Below are 21849 nucleotides of genomic sequence, written 5' to 3'. Positions count from 1 at the left end.
ATGGTATCACCTATTGTCAGTCAGTAAGCCTGTGCGTCAGTGTGAAGAGTCCACATCTCCCTCCAAAACTTGAATCTCAGCCACTAATTCCAGTGCAGAGCTGAAGGTGTGCTGCACTGTTGGAAGCCTCAACCTTCAGGTGCTAATCCTGATGTTCTAGTCTGTCCCTGTGGATCAGGTGGGTGTTAATAATCCCGTGTTAATAATTCTCCCCATGTCTGCATGGGTTTCCTCCAGGTGCTCCACTTTCCTCCCATTGTTCAATGATGTGTGGGTTAGGTGCATTGGCCGTGCTAAATTGCTCCTTAGTGCCAGGGAGACTAGCTAGGGTAAATGCACGGGGTTATGCGGATAGGACCTGGGTGGGATTGTGGTTGGTGCAGACTCAATGGGCCAAATGGCTTCCTTCAGCACTATAGGATTCCATGATAATAATCCTTGAAGGTGAGCTTGCTGTATTCTAGTCAATAGCTACAGATTAAATTATCATTCACTGTTGCTTCATCCAAGCTTTCAATAACCACTCAGTTGAATCATTCCAATGCCCTGGCTGGCCACCCATCTTCTACTTAGTGTGCACTTTCGGTCATCCATGTGTGTGTTCCCACTAACATTCACCCATCACCCCTGTACTCGCTGGCCCACAGTCACACCCCCGCAAGCAATGCTGCAAAATTATAATTATTATCCTTGTTTTCAACCCCTCAGTGGGCCTCATCCCTCCCTATCCTGCAACCTCTTCTAACTTAGTGAAACTGTTGACCAACATGGAATAATTAGTTACTTTCTTCAAACATGATGGAAACTGCATAAGTTGTAGACTGAGAACCTGAGCCTGATTGAGCTTAGAAAGTCCTCACAGGACAATAGAATCCCCTGGATCTCCATGCACATTATACAATTAACTCCTCTACCTCTATCTCCATCACTCTTCCTATGATGAGCATGGGCTCACGACAGCATCTGTATTAACCCACTCATCACAATGAACAGTGAAATCATAGGATCTTTAGTTTCAACTGGGGAACTCCACTGATTTGATCTGATTTGATTTATTATTGTCACATGCATTGTCACATACAGTGAAAAGCATTATTTCTAGCACGCAGTACAAAGCATATCGTTCACAGAGAAGGAAAAGAAAGAGTGCCTTGCTCCATTTTCCCATTGCCAGCTGTGCCATCTGCCTCTTCCAGCATGTCAGCCTGGTGACCCAGATTGAGAAAGATGGCCATATAGGTACCCTGAGTATGCAACAGCAGACTGTGAGGGTCCCCATTGCCCCAACATCACTCAGCCCGACCAGCTGATACAATGCCACAGTGCTTAGTTTGGACCACACCGATTTGGACTTTGGATCTGCACGTAATTCTGCAAATGACAGGATTGTATTTGCTGGAGTTCAGAAGAATGAGGGGGGAGGGTATCTCATAATAGCTTATAAAATTCTAACAGGACTAGACAGGCTTCCAATCCCTTCTGAGGGTGGTCTTTGAGGTCTCCTGGCCTTTTGAGGAGCCATGTCATTTTGTGATGGCACTGTACCTTTAAGAAATGTATTTTAATCATGTTTATCTGCAGGATTTTGTTGGCACCGTGTTGTCCGCAGCTGGTGTCCTGTAATTGTTACTGAAGCAGTATAATGGACATCGTGCTGATTTTAATCTGAACTATTGCAGGGTCCTGTGGTTTTTAGTGTCCTTTGGGTTTGCTGGGTGGAACTTGATTGACATGTCAAATAACATGCCGGGGGACAGCTTTTCTTTTATGAAGCATTCCAAGTTTTTAGTTTTGTTTCAGTTGCTGCCAGAAGCTGGTGGAAGAAGGCAGTGTCTTGCTCTGTCCTTTCACGGGTTTTTGGAATGTTTCGGGATTGGGAAGCCTCAGAGAATTGAAACAACATTCAAAGGGCCAATTCACAACTGGTGTTAAAAAGCTGAAAGCCCAGCATCACGTGAGCATACTTGCTTCTGTGGCAAGTCTGAAGAAAGGAGCGTATATCTGTGAGATGGTGTTTAACTTGGAACAACAGAGATAGCTAGCTATTAGGAGTTATACTGGGTCATGTTTAAGACTTGTAATTGCTAAAAGTTATGCTAAGTCTTTCTTCTATAATCTAAATGCATTCTTTAACAAACTTCCTGAGATATTAGTGGAGGCGGGTACAATTTTGTCTTTTAAAAAGTGTTTAGACAGTTACATGAGGTAAGATGGGTAGAGAAGGATAAGGGCCAAACGTGGGCAATTGGGACTAACTTAGGGGTTAAAAAAGGGGTGGCATGGACAAGTTGGGCCAAAGGGCCTGTTTCCATGTTGTAAATCTCTATGATTCTATGATTCTAACAGTGTGGAGAACATAAGAACATAAGAAATAGGAGCAGGAGTAGGCCATCTAGCCCTTCGAGCCTGCCCCGCCATTCAATAAGATCATGGCTGATCTGTCCTGGCTCAGTTCCACTTTCCCGCCCTCTCCCCATAACCCTTAATCCCCTCTCTTATCAAAAACCCTTCAACCCGCGTCTTAAAAATATTTAGCGAGGCAGCCTCCACCACTTCAACGGGCAGAGAATTGCAGAGATTCACCACCCTTTGAGTGAAGAAGTTCTTCCTCAACTCCGTTCTAAATTGCCTCCCCTTTATCTTGAGGCTGTGCCCCCTAGTCCTACTATCCTTTCTGAGCGGGAAGAGTCTCTCCACCTCTATCCTATCCATCCCATTCATCATCTTATACGTCTCAATGAGACCTCCCCTCATTCTTCTAAACTCTAACAAGTACAAGCCTAGTTTATTCAGCCTCTCCTCGTAGCTCAACCCCCTCAACTCCGGCATCAGCCTAGTAAACCTCCTCTGCACTCCCTCCAAATCTAAAATATCCTTGCGTAAGTACGGCGCCCAAAACTGCACACAGTACTCCAGCTGCGGCCTCACCAATGCCCTATACAGCCGCAGCAAGACCTCCCTACTTTTATATTCAATCCCCCTCGCAATGAAGGCCAGCATCCCATTCGCCTTCCTGACCACCTGCTGCACCTGCAAGCTGGGTTTTTGCGACTCATGCACAAGGACCCCGAGGTCCCTCTGCACCGTCGCCTGCTGCAGTTTTTATCCACGTAAGTAATAATCCTTCCTACCATTATTCCTACCAAAGTGGACTACCTCGCACTTGCCAACATTAAATTCCATTTGCCATTTCCTGGCCCATTCGCCCAGCCTATCTAAATCCTTCTGTAGACTCTCCCCACCCTCCGCACAATTTACCTTTCCACCAATTTTGGTGTCATCAGCAAATTTCGACACCCTGCACTCGGTTCCCTCCTCCAGATCATCTATATAAATGGTAAATAGCTGAGGCCCCAGCACCGACCCCTGGGGCACTCCACTAGTCACCATCCGCCAATCCGAATAGCACCCATTGACCCCCACTCTCTGCCTCCTATTTGACAACCAGTCCTCTATCCACGCTAACACCCTACCCCCAACTCCATGCCCCCTGACCTTCTGCAATAACCTCTTGTGAGGTACCTTGTCAAACGCCTTCTGAAAATCAAGAAAGACCACATCCACCGGCTCTCCTCTATCCACCGCCCTAGACATATCCTCACAGAACTCCAGTAAATTTGTCAGACACGACTTCCCTTTAACGGAACCGTGCTGCGTCTGCTCTATCAAGCAGTTCCCCTCAAGACGCCTCGCTATTTCCTCCTTGATGACGGATTCTAACATTTTACCTACAACAGACGTTATAATGCACATTAGAGTCTGTGATTCAATTTCTCACTGTTTTAAATGAGCTATTAAACAGTTTGAAAAGTAAAATCAGCGCTGAAAGTGTAAAGGCAGAGTTCTTGTTTCCCCCAGCACAGCGTTATCAGAATATGAAATTCCAGGGCACCTGTACAAGCCAAGCACATCATGACATTTAAGAAGGCGTTAGTGGAAAAATACTGATGAGACGGAGCAGGGGGCGATGGGTTTTCTAGGGAGGTGGTGTGAATGTGCATTGGCACAGGTAGCAATCTCATCCCTGAGTCAGAAGGTTAGAGTTTCAAGTCCCGCTCCAAAGACTTTGAACAGCGGCACCGTGGACTGAGACAGCGCTGCGATGTGAGCGGTGTAACCCTTCACATGGGACGAGAAACCAAGGCCATGCCCGCCCTCTCAGGCAAAGACAAACAATGCCGTGAGATCATCTTCAAGGAGAGACGGTGGCCGGAACTTTACCGGCATTGCCTGCTCGGATTCCGGGGAAGGACAAGGCTGGGAGAACAGCATCCTCCTTTGGCCTCGGGCCGGATTGTACGATCCTCAGGCGGACATGCCGATAGAATTCCGCCCAGCGGGTGGGATTTTACAGCCTCATTCTTCCCAAAACTATAAAATCCTGCCCGAGATCAACGGACCTTTCTATGTTCTGCCACCTCCCCCCTTCATCACCCCCCCACCGCCCCCCCCCCCCTCCCCTCTCCCACCCTTGTCCGCTCCAATTCCCATGATGGGCGGGATGGTAAAATTCCAGGCAATATTTATTCCTCAACCAATCGTACCCCAACAGATTATTGTTTTGTTGTTTGAGGGAGCTTGCTGCATACAATGTGCCCACTGTGTTCCCTACATCACAGCAGCGCCTATACTTCAAAAATACTTCATTGGCTGTAAAGTGCTTCGCAACGTCCCCAAGGCTGTGACTCAGAAACACGAGTACTTTCTGGGCTGGGATGAAGCTACAAAAACCTGCTGTAGTAATAACATAAAAGCAAAAAGCTGTGGGGGCCGAAATCTGAATCAAAAATAGAAAAAGCTGGAAAGTCTCAGCGGGTCTGACAGTGTCTGTAGAAAGAGAAAAGAGCCAATGTTTCGAGTCCGGATGACCCTTTGTCAGAGCTGAAGATTGGGTGATATTTACACTGTATGGGTGTGGGCTGGGGTGAAGGGGAAATTGACAAAACCCTGCAATGGACATGACTGTTCTGGTGGAGAAAAAGGTTACGAGTATGGCACCTCTGGTAAGAGAACTTAAGACTCAAATTCTCCGATCACTGTTCTCTGCAGATTCTTGAGGCAAACACAGGTTTGTGGCAGAGTGGTCCGCACTGCTGTCTCATAGCACCAGGGACCCAAGTTCGATTCCTGGCTTGGGTCACTGTCTATGTGAAGTTTACACATTCTCCCTATGTCTGCATGGGTTTCCTCCAGGTGCTTTGGTTTCCTCTCACAGTCCAAAACACCTGCTGGTTAGGTGCATTGACCATGCTAAATTCTCCCTCAGTGTACCCAAACAGGCGCTGGAATGTGGTGACTTTTCACAGTAACTTCACTGCGGGGTTAATGTAAGCCTACTTGTGACTAATAAGTTAACGTTATGGAACTCCCTGCCCAGTGAAGCAGTTGAGGCTACCTCATTGAATGTTTTTAAGATAAGGATAGATAATTTTTTTGAACAGTAAATGAATTAGGGGTTGTGGTGAGTGAGCGGGTAAGTGGAACTGAGTCCACAAAACGACCAGCCCATGATCTTATTGAGTGACGGAGCAGGCTCGAGGGGCCAGATAGCCTACTCCTGCTCCTAGTTCTTATGTTCTTATGTCAACTTAAAACAAGTTTAGAGTAGGTTGTTTATCGGGCACTATGCTCTCGGATACTAAGCTTTGCCAGTTATGGGCGCGTACTGGACAGATGTCCTTACTTTGCATGCTATCTATCATCTTTAAGTGAATAAAGCCCACATGCCTGGACAGGGTAGATTTTTCTCAATACATTCTGGGGGCAGGAACGTGGCAGGGGGAGCAGGTGGAGGGGAAAGGAACAGTGCGGTGAAATTTCATGCCATGGGCAAATCAGAACATTTTCTGTTTGGTTTGTTCTAGTACATGGGGTTTTTTAAATAAATAGTGAGAAAAAATCAGTAATTGACTGATATCTTGTTTCTCCTGGGAGAGCACATGGTTTTTTTTGGGTGGAATCGGGAATGGATATGGCAGTCATTGTGGGACGTGCTGGTTCTTTTCCTATCCATCATTGGGTGTGTTGAAGCAATATGAATGAGTTCACTTTCTCAAATCTTATTAGGGCCAGAAACCGTCTTACTCCTTACCCTGGTTTTGACACTGATAAACTTGGAAAAATCTCCCTCGTCAATTTTCAGTCCTCTTGACTAGTGACTCACTGGAGGAGAAATTGAGTTTGGAGACAATGATTCGCCAACAATGTGTCGCAATAACCTTGTATTCCCTTGAGTGTATAAGATTGAAGGTTGATTGAACTGAGATGTTTGAGGTGATCAAAGGGCATAGAACATAGAACACTACAGCACAAACAGGCCCTTCAGCCCACAAGTTGTGTCGATCATATCCTTACCTACCAGGCCTATCTATAACTCTCAATCTCATTAAATCCCATGTACTCATCCAGAAGTCTCTTAAAAGACCCCAGCGAGTTTGCCTCTACCACCACCAACGGCAGCCGATTCCACTCACTCACCACCCTCTGAGTGAAAAACTTCCCCCTAACATCTCCAAAGATGTCAGGCATAGGCAGTGAGAAATTAATTGCTCTAACAGGACGGAAAGAAGGGGACAGGACCTTAAAATTAGAGCTGGCCAGCTAAGGGCAACATCAGGAAGCAGTTCTTCACATTGTGTGGATCCCAGCTTGGATCACTGTCTGTGCGGAGTCTGCAAATTCTCGCCGTGTCTGTGCGGGTTTCCTCCAGGTGCTCCGGTTTCCTCCCACAGTCCAAACATGTGCAAGTTCGATGCATTGGCCATGCTAAATTCTCCCTCAGTGTACCCGAATAGGCACCGAGTGTGGCGACTCGGGGATTTTCACAGTAACTTCATTGCAGTGTGAACGTAAGATGACTTGTGACGAGTAAATAAACTTGAAACAACTTTACACTTGTCCACACAACAAGCTGTTGAGGTGGACGGGCAACAGACAACTTCTAAGCTGAGATTTTTGTTCCATTTTAAGGAACGCAGATCGGAGGCAGGTAGATTAGTCATAATCTAATTGGATGATGGAACAGACATGGGGGGGGCTGAATGGCCTCCTCCTGCTCTCATATTCCTAAGATTCCTAAAGCTTCCATCACTGTTCCTGGAAGGAGGAGGAGGGAAAATAAGATGTGATAGCAGCGATCTGGAAACTGCTTCAATTTTTTATTAGGCATCTACTAACAGGGCACTTAGAAAATCATGATATGCTCTGGTAGAACCAGCGTGGATTTATGGCAGGGAAATCACATTTGACAAATCTGCAGGAGTCTTTTGAAGTTGTAGCTCGTGGGTCAACAAGAGGGAACAAATGGATGTAGCTTAGTGGGATTTTCTCAAGAAAAGCAAACCAAAGAACAAAGAACAGTACAGCAATAGGGCCTTTGGCCCTCCAAGCTGCACCAGTCATATTGTCCTATCTAGACCAACCGCCTGCATCCCTCTACTCCCTGTGTGTTTATTTTATCAATCCAGATATCCAAAAATATTCAATAAGGTGCCCACACCAGAGACAGTTAAGGAAAATTGGTGCTCATAGGAATGGAGGTAACATGGATTAAGGATGGTTAATGGATAGAAGAGAGTGTCGGAATGATTGGGTTATTTTCAGATGGGCATTCTGCAATCAGCAGATCAGCATCTCAGCAACTTACAGCTCATACCAATGACTGAGGTGAGGAGATCAAGTGTCACGTCCAAGATGGCTGGTGAACTTTGTGAGGGTCACGCAAAGAGGCTGAAAATGGATTTTGAGAGGTTAAACGCAGAGGGAAAGATGTCAATATAACGTAGAGAAATGTGAAGTTATTCACGTTGGCAGGAAAATACAACAGGAGAGCGTTTTTGTAAATTCTGAGACTGGGAAATGTTTGCATTTATACTGAGCCATGAAACGTGCGCAGAATGTTAACACGTAGGGATAACGAGCAATTAGGAAGGCAAATGGTCCACTTTTTAATTCAAAAGGATTGGCGTATAAGAGTACATCAGTCTTACTACAATTATGTTGGGTCTAGATGGACCATACCTGGAGTGTGCTGTACAGGTTTAGTCTCATTACCTCAGGAGCAGGCAAAGGTACAAATGTCTGTCCAACTTAAGAACAGCTTCTCCCCTGCTACCATCAGACTTTTGAATGGACCTATCTTGCATTAAGTTGATCTTTCTCCACACCTTAGCTATGACTGTAACACTACATTTTGCATTCTCCCCTTTCCTTCTCTATGAATGGTATGTTTTGTCAATAAAGTGCTCCAGAACCAATACTTTTCACTGTATACTAATAACATGTGACAATGGTAAATCAAATCAAATCAAATTAATAAAAGGAAAGATATACTAGCCTTAGACGGAGAGCAACAAAGGTTCACTTCACTGATTCCTAGGGCGAGGCTTTGTCCTTTGAGGAGAGGTTGAGGAGTCTCTATCTATATTCCTTCGAACATTGTTTCCGAGATATTTTCCCAATGTGAACCCATTTTGACACTTGGAGTTGACGTGACCCCACACAAGAGTAGGGAACGGAGATGTGGTTTGGCGGGGGGGGGGGGGGGCGGGGGGGGGGGGGGGGTAGGCTATGTGAGGTGGCGGGGGGGTAGTTAAAGCTGTGAGACTGGGGCAGGGCATTGAACAAGAGAAACAAATAATGCAAACACAGGGTATCAGGTCTCAACATCTTGGGTGAATCCACCAGGGTGAACTCTCCACATCGCTGCCTCAGGGGAAAAGGAGTTACAAGCCTAATTGCTTGTCCAATGGGTCCTCAGTTTGGAACTTAGAAGAATAAGAGCTGGTCGGAAAATTATAAAATTCTGCAATGGTTCAACAAGGTAAATATTATGAGGATATCTCCCCACATATTTATCCTGCTAATCCCTTAACGTACACATCCCGGGACACTAAGGGGCAATTTACCATGGCCAATCAACCTAACTTGCATGTCTTTGGACTGTGGGAGGGAACCGGAGCACCCAGAGGAAACCCACGCAGACACAGGAAGAACATGCAAACTCCACACAGACAGTGACCCAATCCGGGAATCGAACCCAGGTCCCTGGAGCTGTGGGGCAGCAGTGCTGACCACTGCGCCACCATGCCGGGTTAGGTTGATTGACCATGCTAGCTTGTCCCTTCATGCCAGGGGGATTAGCAGGGTTAATACGTGGGGTTACGGGGCAGGCTTGGATGGGATTGTTATTGGTGCAGGCTCGATGGGCCGAATGCTCTCCTCCTGCACTGTGGGGATTCTATTTCTACGTAAAGGTTGTGAATCTCCGGAACTCTCCAGAGGGCTGCGGTTGCCCTATTGGTGAGCGTGTCCCAGATAAGGAGGCTAGATTTACGGGGATATTGTGGGAGGTGGAGTTGAGGTAGAGGAGTCACCATGAATTTGAGCAGTATGAGCGGCTGACTGACCTCTGTAAAGTATGTAAGGTATGTAAGCACATAGTCCATATCTTCTAATGAGAAAGAATGAAAGAAGGTCTTACCCTGCCCACGAGTACAGGATCTGGACCTGTGTACTCCTCTATTACAAAGAACTGATTCCACACCCAGCCTCTCTTGGATCTGTGAAGCACTTGGCCTTTGACACCGAGTCCATGATGAGATCGAGTTGACCCCCGGGAGCCAGTGGAATTCCTGGCAAGGGCAGGTTGACTCCAATGGACAATGCCGAGGCACGCCAGAACGCAATGTAAGTAAAAGTCTCGCCTCATCTCGCTTCCAATCTGCGTTCCTTTAATCTATTTGATTTTTGTTTTGGTTTGCTGGATTGAGCTCAGTGGCCAGCTGGGGCTTGGGGAGGCCCGATAGGTCGTCCAAACTGCCCTGACTCTCGATCGAGCAGGGGGTTGTCCGTCAATGTTCCTTCATTGGGCTGACTCACTGCTTGCTCGATAGTTCATTGCCAGTCCGCAGGCCAGGACTCCCAAACTTTATTACCTACAAGATCACACAGTAGAAAAATCAGATTGTTAGTCTTTCCCTGAAGGGGCAACAGTTAATCTTACACTCAGCAATGAACCAAGATGTAGCCCAGAACACTTCCTCCTTACTGCCTTCTTTATGAGCTCAGGTAATCAATCCAAAAGAGAAACATAGCCACAATGTCAGAGTTGAATGCGTGGACTTTGTAATGAGAACGGTCCTGAGATATTTCCATCACCACAGAGTTATTCAGACAGCAAACTCTGGTGTCCGCACACACCAGAATAAACATGGAATCGTGAAGTTGCTCTCCGAGATGCCCTGTTGCTCCAGAAGCTTAAAGTTTATTTATTAGTGTCACAAGTAGGATAACATTAACACTGTAATGAAGTTACTGTAAAAATCCCCTAGTCGCCACACTCCGGCGCCAGTTCGGTAACACTGAGGGAGCATTTAGCATGGCCAATGCATCCAACCAGCACACCTTTCAGACTGTGGGAGAAAACCAGAGCACTCGGAGGAAACCCATACAGACACAGGGAGAACATGCAACATCTGCACAGATAGCGACCCAAGCCAGAATCGAACCCAGGTCCCTGGCACTGAGGCAGCAGTGCTAACCGCTGTGCCACCAAACTGCTCCAAAAGCTTCATTATAACATTATCTAATCAAGAGACGCAAACCTTGGTGTAAAGATGTGATACTTACCCTTTGGATGCCAATTGATTATGCCAGAATCTGGTCATTTTAGTGTAAGTACAATTTCAATGACATGATCAGTCCCAATTAGTGCCAAACAACCTCTCTGACACTGAAACATTTTACCAAGTGTGGAGTCTCACTCTTTCAGATTTTTATCATACTTGGTGATTTAAAGAAATAAATTTAAAATGTGTGTTTTTTTCTGTCTCTCAATCCTGTCTTACTTTTCCAGCTGTTACTTCTGAACATGATTTTGAAAGATCAGCTGCCCTAACCTATACTACAGGTTCAGGTCCAATTCCTAAAGGAGGACCTGTTCCTTAAGGAGAGACACAGTCGCTTGTCCAGGTCCCTTGGGGCTGACGCGCTGTTTGGACTTGAATCATTGTGTGGTCCAGCATAAAAACTCAGAGCCAGTGAGAAAAAGAGAAATGAAAAGCGAGCACTCTTCATTCACCGCTCATCATAAACTGATTCTTAAACAAGTTCACACACACACACACTCGCACACACACCCATACTATCAGGCACACACACACACACACACGCACACACACACACACTCACACACACACCCATACTATCAGGCACACACAGATACACACATGCACACGCACACACACACAGACATACACACACACATGCACACTCTCAGACACACATTCACTCACACAATCAAAGCACACACACACTCTCAGACACACTCACACACTCACACTCCCACATACTCAACACACACACACACACACACACACATACATGCACACACACACATACACACACTCTCTCAGACACACATTCACACACACTCACATACACTCACATACACACACTCTCAGAAACACTCACACTCATGCACACTCATTCACATACGCTCACACATACACACACTCATTCACACACACACAATTGCACACATGCACTCTCAGACACACACACACACACACACGAGTCTAGTGCATTCGCTATCTTGCTATTAATTATCTGTAAAGTGCTGAGACATGATTAATTTTACAACATCAAGCTATCAAAGGAAATGTTTTCCCTCACACATCTGGAATTGATAAAAGCTGAAGTGATAAATGAGTTGGAGATTGCGCTGAAATGAAAGAGTGCCCTCCTTCTCCAGTGATATTGTCAGCAAACGTCAACAAACAATCAAGCTTTTTTCCATTCAATAACTTGAAATAAATGCAGGCTGCAGCTCCAGCTTCCTGAGCTTTCTGGGGAAGGGGATCGTGATATCGTACAGAGTCCCAAGATCTTTGTCATCCACTTCAGAACGCAGACGGGGGCTGGAGTTCTTCTCATCCAGAAGATAGCACCTCTGCCAATTCAGCACCCCCCTGTTACTGCACTGGCGTGTCAACTACTGTGGTTCAATTATAGCACACCATGACTGCAAACTCTTCCTTTGTAGCACTATCTGACATGTCTGCATCTCTCTACTCCGGACCTCCAGTGCATCTCCCATTTTAATCACCCCACCATTGATGCCCTTCAGACTCTCAAACCCTCAGTGCGAGAATTCCCGTCCTAAACAATTATTAAAATATTGATCACATTTGGGAGGCGATGGCCCAATGGTATTGTCACTAAACTATTAATCCAGAAACTCAGCTAATGTCCTGGGGGCCCGGGATCAGATTACGCCAGGAAAGATGGTGGAATTTGAATTCAATAAAAAAAATCTGGAACTAAGAATCTAGCAATGACCACGAAACCATTGTCGGTTGTTGGAAAAACACATCTGGATCACTAACGTCGTTTAGGAAAGGAAATCTGCCAACTTTACCTGGTCTGGCCTACGTGTGACTAGAGAGCCACAGCAGTGTGGTTGATTCTAAGCTGCCCTCCAAGAGCAAGAAGGGATGGACAATAAATGCTGGCCAGCCAGCGACGCCCATGTCCCATGAATTAATAGAGAATAACGTGTCCAAATTGGGGGAAGTGGTGAGGTGTTGGTATTGTAACTGAAGTCGCCATCCAAAGACCAAGAGGGTAATTTCCTAGGGATGAGTGGAATGCTACAGGGATCAATGCTTGGACTTCAATCGTTTACAACTTATATCAATGACTTGGAGCAAGGGATTGTAGGGACGGTTACCAAGTTGTGAAGAGGACCTAGCAAGATCACAAAATGGTTAAATGAGTAGGCAAAGATCTGACTCATGGGGTAGAATTTGCCCACCCTGCCCGCCACGTGGGGTGGGATGGGGTTGGGTGGGGGTGGGGGGGGTGGACCATGCAAAGATCCATTAACCTCGAGCGGGATTTTCCGGTCTTGGTTGAGTGTGGATGGAAAATCCCACTCATGAAGTTTAATACAAAAGTAAAATTGTCCATTTTGGCAGGTAGAATAAGAAAAGTACATTATCTAAATGGTGAGAGATTACAGAGCTCTGAAATATAGAAGGATCTGGGTGTTTGAGCGCATGAATCATGAAAGGCTAGTATGCAGGCACAGCAAGTATGAGGGAAATCTCATAAAATGGGTCGCATTTATTGTGAGGGGGATTGAATACAAAAGTAGAGAGGTTATGCTTCAGTTTTACGGGGCATTGGTGAGACTATGTTTAGAGTATTGTGTACAGTATTGGTCACTCTATTTAAGGAAGGGTATAAATGTGTTGGAAGTTGTTCAGAGAAGGTTTAGTAAACTAACAGTGGGTTGTCTTCTGAGGAAATGTATAATCATGGAAAATAGAAGCAGGAGGAGGCCATTCAGAGCTTCAAACTTGCTCCACCATTCAACTTGATCATGGTCAATCATCAAATTCAATCTCCTGATCTCACCTTCCCCATGGGAAAGCTTGGACAGGCTAAGCTTCTAAACCCTGGAGCCAGGGTTTAGAAGAGCAAGAGGTGATTTGATTGAAATTCATGAGATCTTAAGGGGCTTTTTGACAGGGTGGATGTGGAAAGGATGTTTCCTGCTGTGAAAGAAGCTATATCCAGGAGTCACTGATACAAGAGTTAGTCCATTGAAAATGGAGATGAGGCAAATTGGTTTCTCTCAAGCGTGTTTGTGAACCTTTGGAATTTTCTTCTTGGAAATGTGGCAGAAGTGGGATCTTTGAATATTTCTAAGGCAGAGCTGGATAGATTCATCCATAAGTAAGGGAGTAGAAGGCTATGGGTTGGAGAGGGAGGGAGGATATCGATTTGCGGGCACTGTCAGATCAAACATAACCTTATTAAGCGGAAGAGCAGACTCAAGGGGCCAAATGGTCTATTCCTGCTCCTTGTTTATATGTTCAGATGTTCATAAATGGAGGCGCTGTGGATTACAGGGGATAATCAGCCAAGTGTAACATTCCAGCATGCAGACCAGAGGCAGGTTGGTGAAGTGAAGATGGAGGTCCAGCATGATCTTGTTGAATGGTGTTAATGGACTTGAGGGAGGGAATAGTCTCTTCCTCTTCCTGTGTTTGTAGAATGATAGAATGATGCAGTTGGAAGCTATTCTGCCCATCACCTCCGTGCTGGCTCTTTGAACGAGCCAATGGAATCAGCCTTCAATTCTTGTGTATGGAACAGTAATGTTCTCTCGTCATTCCATTCCAGTTTCAAAATTCCCAGATTCAGGAAAACCCAGAACATATTTTCTTGTGATTCTCCATTTTTGTTTTTTTATTTGTAGCATTTGGAGTTTGTGTGTCTGCTCATAAGAAGGTAAGAACATAAGAGCATAAGAACTAGGAGCAGGAGTAAGCCATCTGGCTCTTCGAGCCTGCCCCGCCATTCATTAAGATCATGGCTGATCTTTTTGTGGACTCAGCTCCACTTACCCGCCCGCTCACCATAATCCTTAATTCCTTTACTGTTCAAAAATTTATCTATCTTTGCCTTGAAAATGTTCAATGGGATAGCTTCAACTGCTTCACTGGGCAGGGAATTCCACAGATTCACCACCATTTGGATGAAGAAGTTCCTCCTCAACTCAGTCCTAAGTCTGTTTCCCCTTATTTTGAAGCTATGCCCCCTAATTCTAGTTTCACCCGCTAATGGAAACAAGTTCCCTGCTTCTATCTTATCTATTCCCTTATATGTTTCTATAAATCCCCCCTCATTCTTTTGAATTCCTGGCTTTAGCCCCAGTCTACTCAGTCTCTCCTCATAAACCAACCCTCTCAACTCCAGAATCAACCTAGTGAATCTTCTCTGCAACCCCTCCAATGCCAGTACATCCTTTCTCAAGTAAGGAGACCAAAACTGTATACAGTACTCCAGGTGTGGCCTCACCAGCACCTTATTCAGCTGCAACATAACCTCGCTGTTTTTAAACTCCATTCCTCTAGCAATGAAGGACAAGATTCTATTTGTCTTCTTAATTACCTGTTGCGACTGCAAGCCAACTTTTTGTGATTCATGCACAAGGATGCCCAGGTCCCTCTGCACAGCAGCATGCTGCAATTTTTTTACCACTTAAATAATAGTCCATTTTGTTGTGCCGACCAAAATAGATGAGCTCACATTTACCAATGTTGTACTCCATCTGCCAGACCCTTGCCCACTCACTTAGACTATCTATATCCCTTTGCAGCTTTCAGTGTCCTCTGTACACTCTGCTCTTCCACCCATATTAGTGCCATCTGTGAATTCTGACACATTACACTTGGTCCCCAACTCCAAATTATTTATGTAAATCGTAAACAATTGCAGTCCCAACACTGATCCCTGAGGCACACAACTAGTCACTGATTGCCAACCTGAAAAACACTCATTTACCCTCACTCTCACGGCTTTCTATTGGCCAACCAATCCTCTATCCATGCTAATACATTACCTGTAACACCATGCACCTTATTTTGTGCAGCAGCCTTTGGTGTGGCACCTTGTCAAATGTCTTCTGGAAATCCAGATACACCACATCCACAGGTTCCCCACTGACCACGATGCATGTAATGTTCTCAAAGAATTCCATCAAATTAGTCAAACATGACCTGTCCTTTATGAACCCATGTTGTGTCTTTCCAATGGGACAATTTATATCCAGATGTCTCATTATTACCACCTTGATGATAGATAACTGGCCTATAGTTACCTGCCTTTTGTCTATTTTTTTTTCAAACAGTAAGAACATAAGAACATAAGAAATAGGAGCAGGAGTAGGCCATCTAGCCCTTCGAGCCTGCCCCGCCATTCAATAAGATCATGGCTGATCTGTTGTGGCTCAGTTCCACTTTCCCGCCCTCTCCCCATAACCCTTAATCCCCTCTCTTATCAAGAACTAGCTGTATAGGGCATTGGTGAGGCCGCAGCTGGAGTACTGTGTGCAGTTTTGGGCGCCGCACCTGCGCAAGGATATTTTGGCCCTGGAGGGAGTGCAGAGGAGGTTTACTAGGCTGATACCGGAGTTGAGGGGATTGAGCTATGAGGAGAGGCTGAATAAACTAGGCTTGTACTCGTTAGAGTTTAGAAGAATGAGGGGAGATCTCATTGAGACGTATAAGATGATGAATGGGATGGATAGGATAGAGGTGGAGAGACTCTTCCCGCTCAAAAAAGACAGTAGGACTAGGGGGCACAGCCTCAAGATAAAGGGGAGGCGGTTTAGAACGGAGTTGAGGGGGAACTTCTTCACTCAAAGGGTGGTGAATCTCTGGAATTCTCTGCCCGTTGAAGTGGTGGATATACAGTAGCATCACATTTGCTCTTTTCCAATCTGTGGGAACTACCCCAGAGTCCAGTGAATTTTGGTAAATTACCGCTAGTGCATTTGCTATTTCCCTCGCCCTCTCTTTTTAGTATCCTGGGATGCCTTATCAGGCCCAGGGGACTTGTCTATCTTTAGACCCATTAACTTGGCCAACACTACCTCTCTCATGCTCCTTTGTACAACACTGTGTCAGCATTGAACACTCCCAGACAGCTACAGAATTAGACAGAGAGTAAAGTTCCCTCTATACTGCCCTTATCGAAAACTCCCAGGGCAGCTGCAGCACGGGTACAGAGTAAAGCTCCCTCTACATGTCCCCATCAAACACTTCCAGGACAGGTGCAGCATGAGGTTAGATACAGAGTAAAGCTCCTTCTACACTGTCCCCATCAAACACTCACAGGACAGGTACAACACAGATTTAGATACAGAGTAAAGCTCCCCGTATACCGTCCCATCAAACGCACCCAGGACAAGTACAGCACGGTGTTAGATACAGAGTAAAATTCCCTCAACACTGTCCCCATCAAACACTCCCAGGAAAGATACAGCGTGGTATTAGGTACAGAGTAAAGCTCCCCCTACACTGTCCCCATTAAACACTCCCTGGACAGGTACAGCACGGCTTTAGACACAGACTAAAATTCCCTCTACACTGACCCCATCAAATAGTCCCAGGACAGGTACAGCACGGGGTTAGATACAGAGTAAAACTCCCTCTATACTGTCCCCCATCAAACACTCCCAGGCCAGGTACAGCACAGGGTTAGGTACAGAATAAAGCTCCCTCTACACTGTCCCCCATCAAACATTCCCAGAACAGGTACAGCACGGGGTTAGGTAGAGAGTAAGGATCCCTCAACACTGTCCCCATCAAACACTCCCAGGAAAGATACAGCGTGGTGTTAGGTACAGAGTAAAGCTCCCCCTACACTGTCCCCATTAAACACTCCCTGGACAGGTACAGCACGGCTTTAGACACAGACTAAAATTCCCTCTACACTGACCCCATCAAATAGTCCCAGGACAGGTACAGCACGGGGTTAGATACAGAGTAAAACTCCCTCTATACTGTCCCCCATCAAACACTCCCAGGCCAGGTACAGCACAGGGTTAGGTACAGAATAAAGCTCCCTCTACACTGTCCCCCATCAAACATTCCCAGAACAGGTACAGCACGGGGTTAGGTAGAGAGTAAGGATCCCTCTACACTGTCCCCCATCAAACACTCCCAGGACAGGTACAGCACGGAGTTAGATACAGAGTAAAGCTCCCTCCATGCTGTCCCCCATCAAACACTCCCAGGACAGGTACAGCATGGGGTTAGATACAGAGTAAAGCTCCCTCTACACTGTCCCCATCAAACACTGCCAGCATGATGTTAAGGCAGGATTGTCAGTCTGACAGTAATTGAGCTGTTGAAATCAGTATCATTCTACTCTTCCATTTGAACCGATTCTGAAATGAACTTGTAAACGTCTAGTGATGTTCCGAGAAAAATTGAGCTGAGCTTTCACATTAAGCCAGTTAGTTTATATCCAATCACCAGATCCTGTATTACTATCAAATTCTTATTGAACTATTAAGACAGCGAGTGTAGACAGGATATGTAAATGTACAATGAGGACACAGGTTACAGATAGGTCATGGATTGGACAATGTTCCTCACTCCAGCTGGATGTTACTGTAATGATATTTATTAATTTAGATTCTCAAACCACACTCACACCTGCAACCACAGATTGCTCATGAATAATGTACCTCTCACACAAGGCAGGCATATTTCTATGTTTAGACACCTCAAAATGCGAAGACTAAAAGGAATGCAATTGATTTTTCTTTAATTGTTTGTTAAAAGTTGCCCACTTAATTGCAGCTTGACCGTTAATTGTTTTATACAGAGAAACCGCAGCTTCTGCAACCTATATCCGAGTTTTTACATATTAGAATATCCCTCGCTGTGCCTCTTTCAGACACTTCCCCTCAGGGACTGGGTTTTATATATATATGCAAATACTGCCTTCTCCTGCACTAATATGTGATGTACTATTCAGAGGTTATTAATAAAAAGTAAGTTAAAATTCAATCTTCTCCCAAGAACCAAACCTGTGGATAAAAACGCAGGTAATATCCAGTAATGAAGCTGAAAAAGTCTGAAGTCTGCGGCTTCACCCTTCATATTTCTCTCCTTCTTCAAACAAAAGGCAAGGGAGAGAATTCTGGGACTTCCCCTGAGCTAGTCGAAGGAATCAGAGGTAAACAGAAGGTATGAAATGAGGTCAACAGTGAGGAGATTTGACTGACTGAGACCTAACGATCACGTGGTTATTCTTGGAATGCGGAATGACCTCAATGAGGCCCGTGAGGAGGGCCTCTTGGAGTGTGAGCTCCCTGGTGGAGGTTCCGTGCCCGCTGGGCACCGCAGGGACTGGGTTGTATTATTGATCCCTTTAATCACATTTTGATTTGACGTTTTTAAGTTTCCTTCCCGTTTTGACTTCTGTTTCGGGCAGTTCCCCTCTTTTTGGGGAGCTGCCCCTTTTTGAGTGGTCCTTAATTTAGTTTGACTTTGTTTATTTGGTTAAACACAAAAGATACCCCTGACTGAGTTTAATGATTCCCTGCCCAGTCAGGGAGGCTTGCCTGTGTATAGATACTGAGTGGGGAGCGTCAGGGCTACTGGTGCTCCGGATTTGTACCTGAAACACTCTGAGGAGTGGAGACAAGTCTGTAAGTAAAGGGAATCTGGCGGAGGAACACTGGCCTCTTATTTCAGAATGGGATCTCAATGGGGCCCTTCTCAAAGATAAGTGTGATTGGAGTTTGAGTTCGAAACTTACATCAGATTCCCACAGACCTACGGCAGAAGAAGCATGTCACGTAAAGGAAGGAAAAGATTGCATTTTTGTCGTGTATTTCACAACCAGAGGCTCTCCCTTGAGCCTTTACGGTAAGTGAAATGCCAGCTCACGGATCAACTGCAAGCAATTGTGCAACCAATGCAGAAAATGCTGAAAAATCCCAGCTGTCCTGACGGCATCTGCGGAGAGAGCTCCCACTGGCCACATTGTAATGACCAGGTGGTTTTGTTTCCACTAAAGTTGTGAGGAGGTTCACCTAAACCCCAGGCATAGCTTCCCCGTTCTCCTTCCAAATAGAGGTCATCGGGTCTTTTATATCTTACGCGGGACGGCACAGTGGTTAGCACTGCTGCCTCACAGCGCCAGGGATCTGGGTTCTACTGTGGCCTCAGGTGACAATCTGTGTGGGGCGGCACGGTAGCACAGTGGATAGCGCTGCTGCCTCACAGCTCCAGGGTCCTGGGTTCGATTCTCGGCTCGGGTCACTGTCTGTGTGGAGTTTGCACGTTCTCCTCGTGTCTGCGTGGGTTTCCTCCGGGTGCTCCGGTTTCCTCCCACAGTCTAAAGGTGTGCGGGTTAGGTTGATTGGCCATGATAAGAAATTACCCCTTAATGTCCAGGGTAGCGGAGGTTAGAGGGATTAGTGGGTATAATATGTAGGGATATGGGGGTAGGACCTGGGTGGGATTGTCCTCGGTGCAGACTCGATGGGCCGAAGGGCCTCTCTCTGCACTGTCGGGTTCTATGTTCAATGTTCTGCACATTCTCCCCGTGTCTGTGTGGGTTTCCTCTGGGTGCTCCGGTTTCCTCCCAGAGTCCAAAGATTTGCGGGTTAGGTGGATTGACCGTGCTAAATTTTCCCAGTAGTGTCAGGCAGACAGCAAGGTAAATAGATGGGTTACAGATGGGATGGTTGTCAGTACAGTCACAGTGGGCCAAATGGCCTCCTTCTGCACTGTAGGGAATGTATGGTCCTCTCGGACAGAGTCGATAGGATGCTCAGTTTAGTCTCTCATGGAAAAGACACAGGCAGTGCCACACTCCCTCAGTATTGTAGTGGGGGCATCAGTAAGGTGAGGCAATGATCTAGTGGTATTATAGCTACCCTAATAATCCAGGAACTCGCCTCATGTTCTAGGGACCCAGGTTCGAATCCCGCTATGGCAAATGGTGGAATCTAAATTCAATAAAAATTATCTGGCATTAAGAATCAACTGATGACCATGAAACCATTGTTGACTGTTGGAAAAATTCAACTGGTTCATTAATGCTCTTTAGGGAAGGAACTGTGGTTGACTCTTAAATGTCCTCAAGGATGGGCAATGAAAGTAGCCCAGCCAGCGACAACCTCATTCCTTGAACAAATAAAAAATATCTACCATCCTTACCTGGTCTGACCTACATGTGACAGCAATGATTTGATTTGATTTATTATTGTCACATGTGTTAGTATACAGTGAAAAGTATTGTTTCTTGCGCGCTTTACAGACAAAACATACCGTTCATAGAGAAGGAAAGGAGGGACTGCAGACTGTAGTGTTACAGTCATGGCTAGGATGCAGAGAAAGATCAACTTAGTGCGAGGTAGGTCCATTCAACTGTCTGATAGTGGTAGGGAAGAAACAGGAAACTCAGCAGCGAAATTATGCACAGCAAGCTTCCACGCTCAGCAAGGTGATAATGATGAGATGATCTGCCTTTACAATGGCCAGGGTACAATTACCTCACCCTCTTCAATTGACATCGTGGCAGCTTTCACACCTAAGGAAGAGGACATTCTGGACCTTAGTTTAATATCTGGTCTTGAGTTGGTTGACTCAATGTGGTTGACTCGCAACTGCCCTCAAAAACTCAGAATGGGCTATAAATGCTGGCCAGCCAGCAACGTCCTCGTCCCATGAATGAATAAAAGGAAATATTAGCCGGTTTAGCTTATGTGACTCCAGAGCCCCTGCAATGTAGTTGACTCTGGAATGCCCTCAGAAACTAGGGATGGGCAATAAATGGTGGCCAGCCAGCGATGCCCATGTCCCACAAATGAAATAGTCCCTATTTTTTGCTCAAGGCCTGAATCTTTGTGAAAAGTGCCACATGTATAAAACTTACTTCTTTTGTTTAAAAAAAAAGAGTCCTTTGCACATAGTCCAGCAATATTGAATATCCAGCCAACCTGGTGTCTAGCCTCACACATGAAGAGCGGGTTCCTGGGCCAGGGGAAGTTGGTGCACTTGGAACAATATTCCAGCAACGCACCAAGACCTCAGCGGAGGCGAAATCTATTAAAGGACAACAGCATGGGAAAGAAATGGTTTGCACTGAGCTTCATAAACAAAGGGTGCCATTCTTAACAGTCCAAGGGTTTTGAGAACTGGAATCAGCAGCAGACCAAGGTTAGGAGAGTGGGGGCACTGGAGAGAGCTGGAAAAATAAAACATTGAGAAGGGTCAAGGAAGGAATGAGAGGCCATTGTTATTTTAGGAATGGAGTGAGATGAAATGGGGCTTAAATGTAAACATAGCCTGCAGTTAATCAAACTTCCTTAAAGGAGAAAATAGACAAATGTGTATTTCATTCCCAAACAGACTAAACATTTTCTCGAGATGGTGTGTGATTGGAATTTTTTGTGTGATAAATCATTCTCAATAGGCAATTCGTGCAAAACCTTAAATTAAGCTGCTCCCTAATGGCAGGATGATTGATTGG

General features: G+C 45.6%; 1 protein-coding gene across 3 annotated transcripts in view; it reads right to left on the bottom strand.

Moving 5' to 3' along the window:
- cdh11 (cadherin 11, type 2, OB-cadherin (osteoblast)) overlaps positions 1-21849 on the bottom strand; it is a 205692-nt gene that overhangs the window by 77353 nt on the left and 106490 nt on the right. For all 3 annotated transcript variants that reach the window (XM_080186691.1, XM_080186693.1, XM_080186692.1), the window contains exon 2: positions 9482-9935. In XM_080186691.1, the coding sequence (XP_080042817.1) occupies positions 9482-9709 (228 nt within the window). In that variant the 5' untranslated portion in view covers positions 9710-9935. The remainder of the gene's footprint in view (positions 1-9481; positions 9936-21849) is intronic.

The sequence above is a fragment of the Carcharhinus amblyrhynchos genome, chromosome 4 (assembly GCF_965287045.1).
Source record: "Carcharhinus amblyrhynchos chromosome 4, sCarAmb.v2.hapA, whole genome shotgun sequence".
NCBI classification, from domain to species: domain Eukaryota; kingdom Metazoa; phylum Chordata; class Chondrichthyes; order Carcharhiniformes; family Carcharhinidae; genus Carcharhinus; species Carcharhinus amblyrhynchos.
Note: the sequence above shows the minus strand (reverse complement) of the source record. Positions and strands in the feature narration are given on the sequence as shown.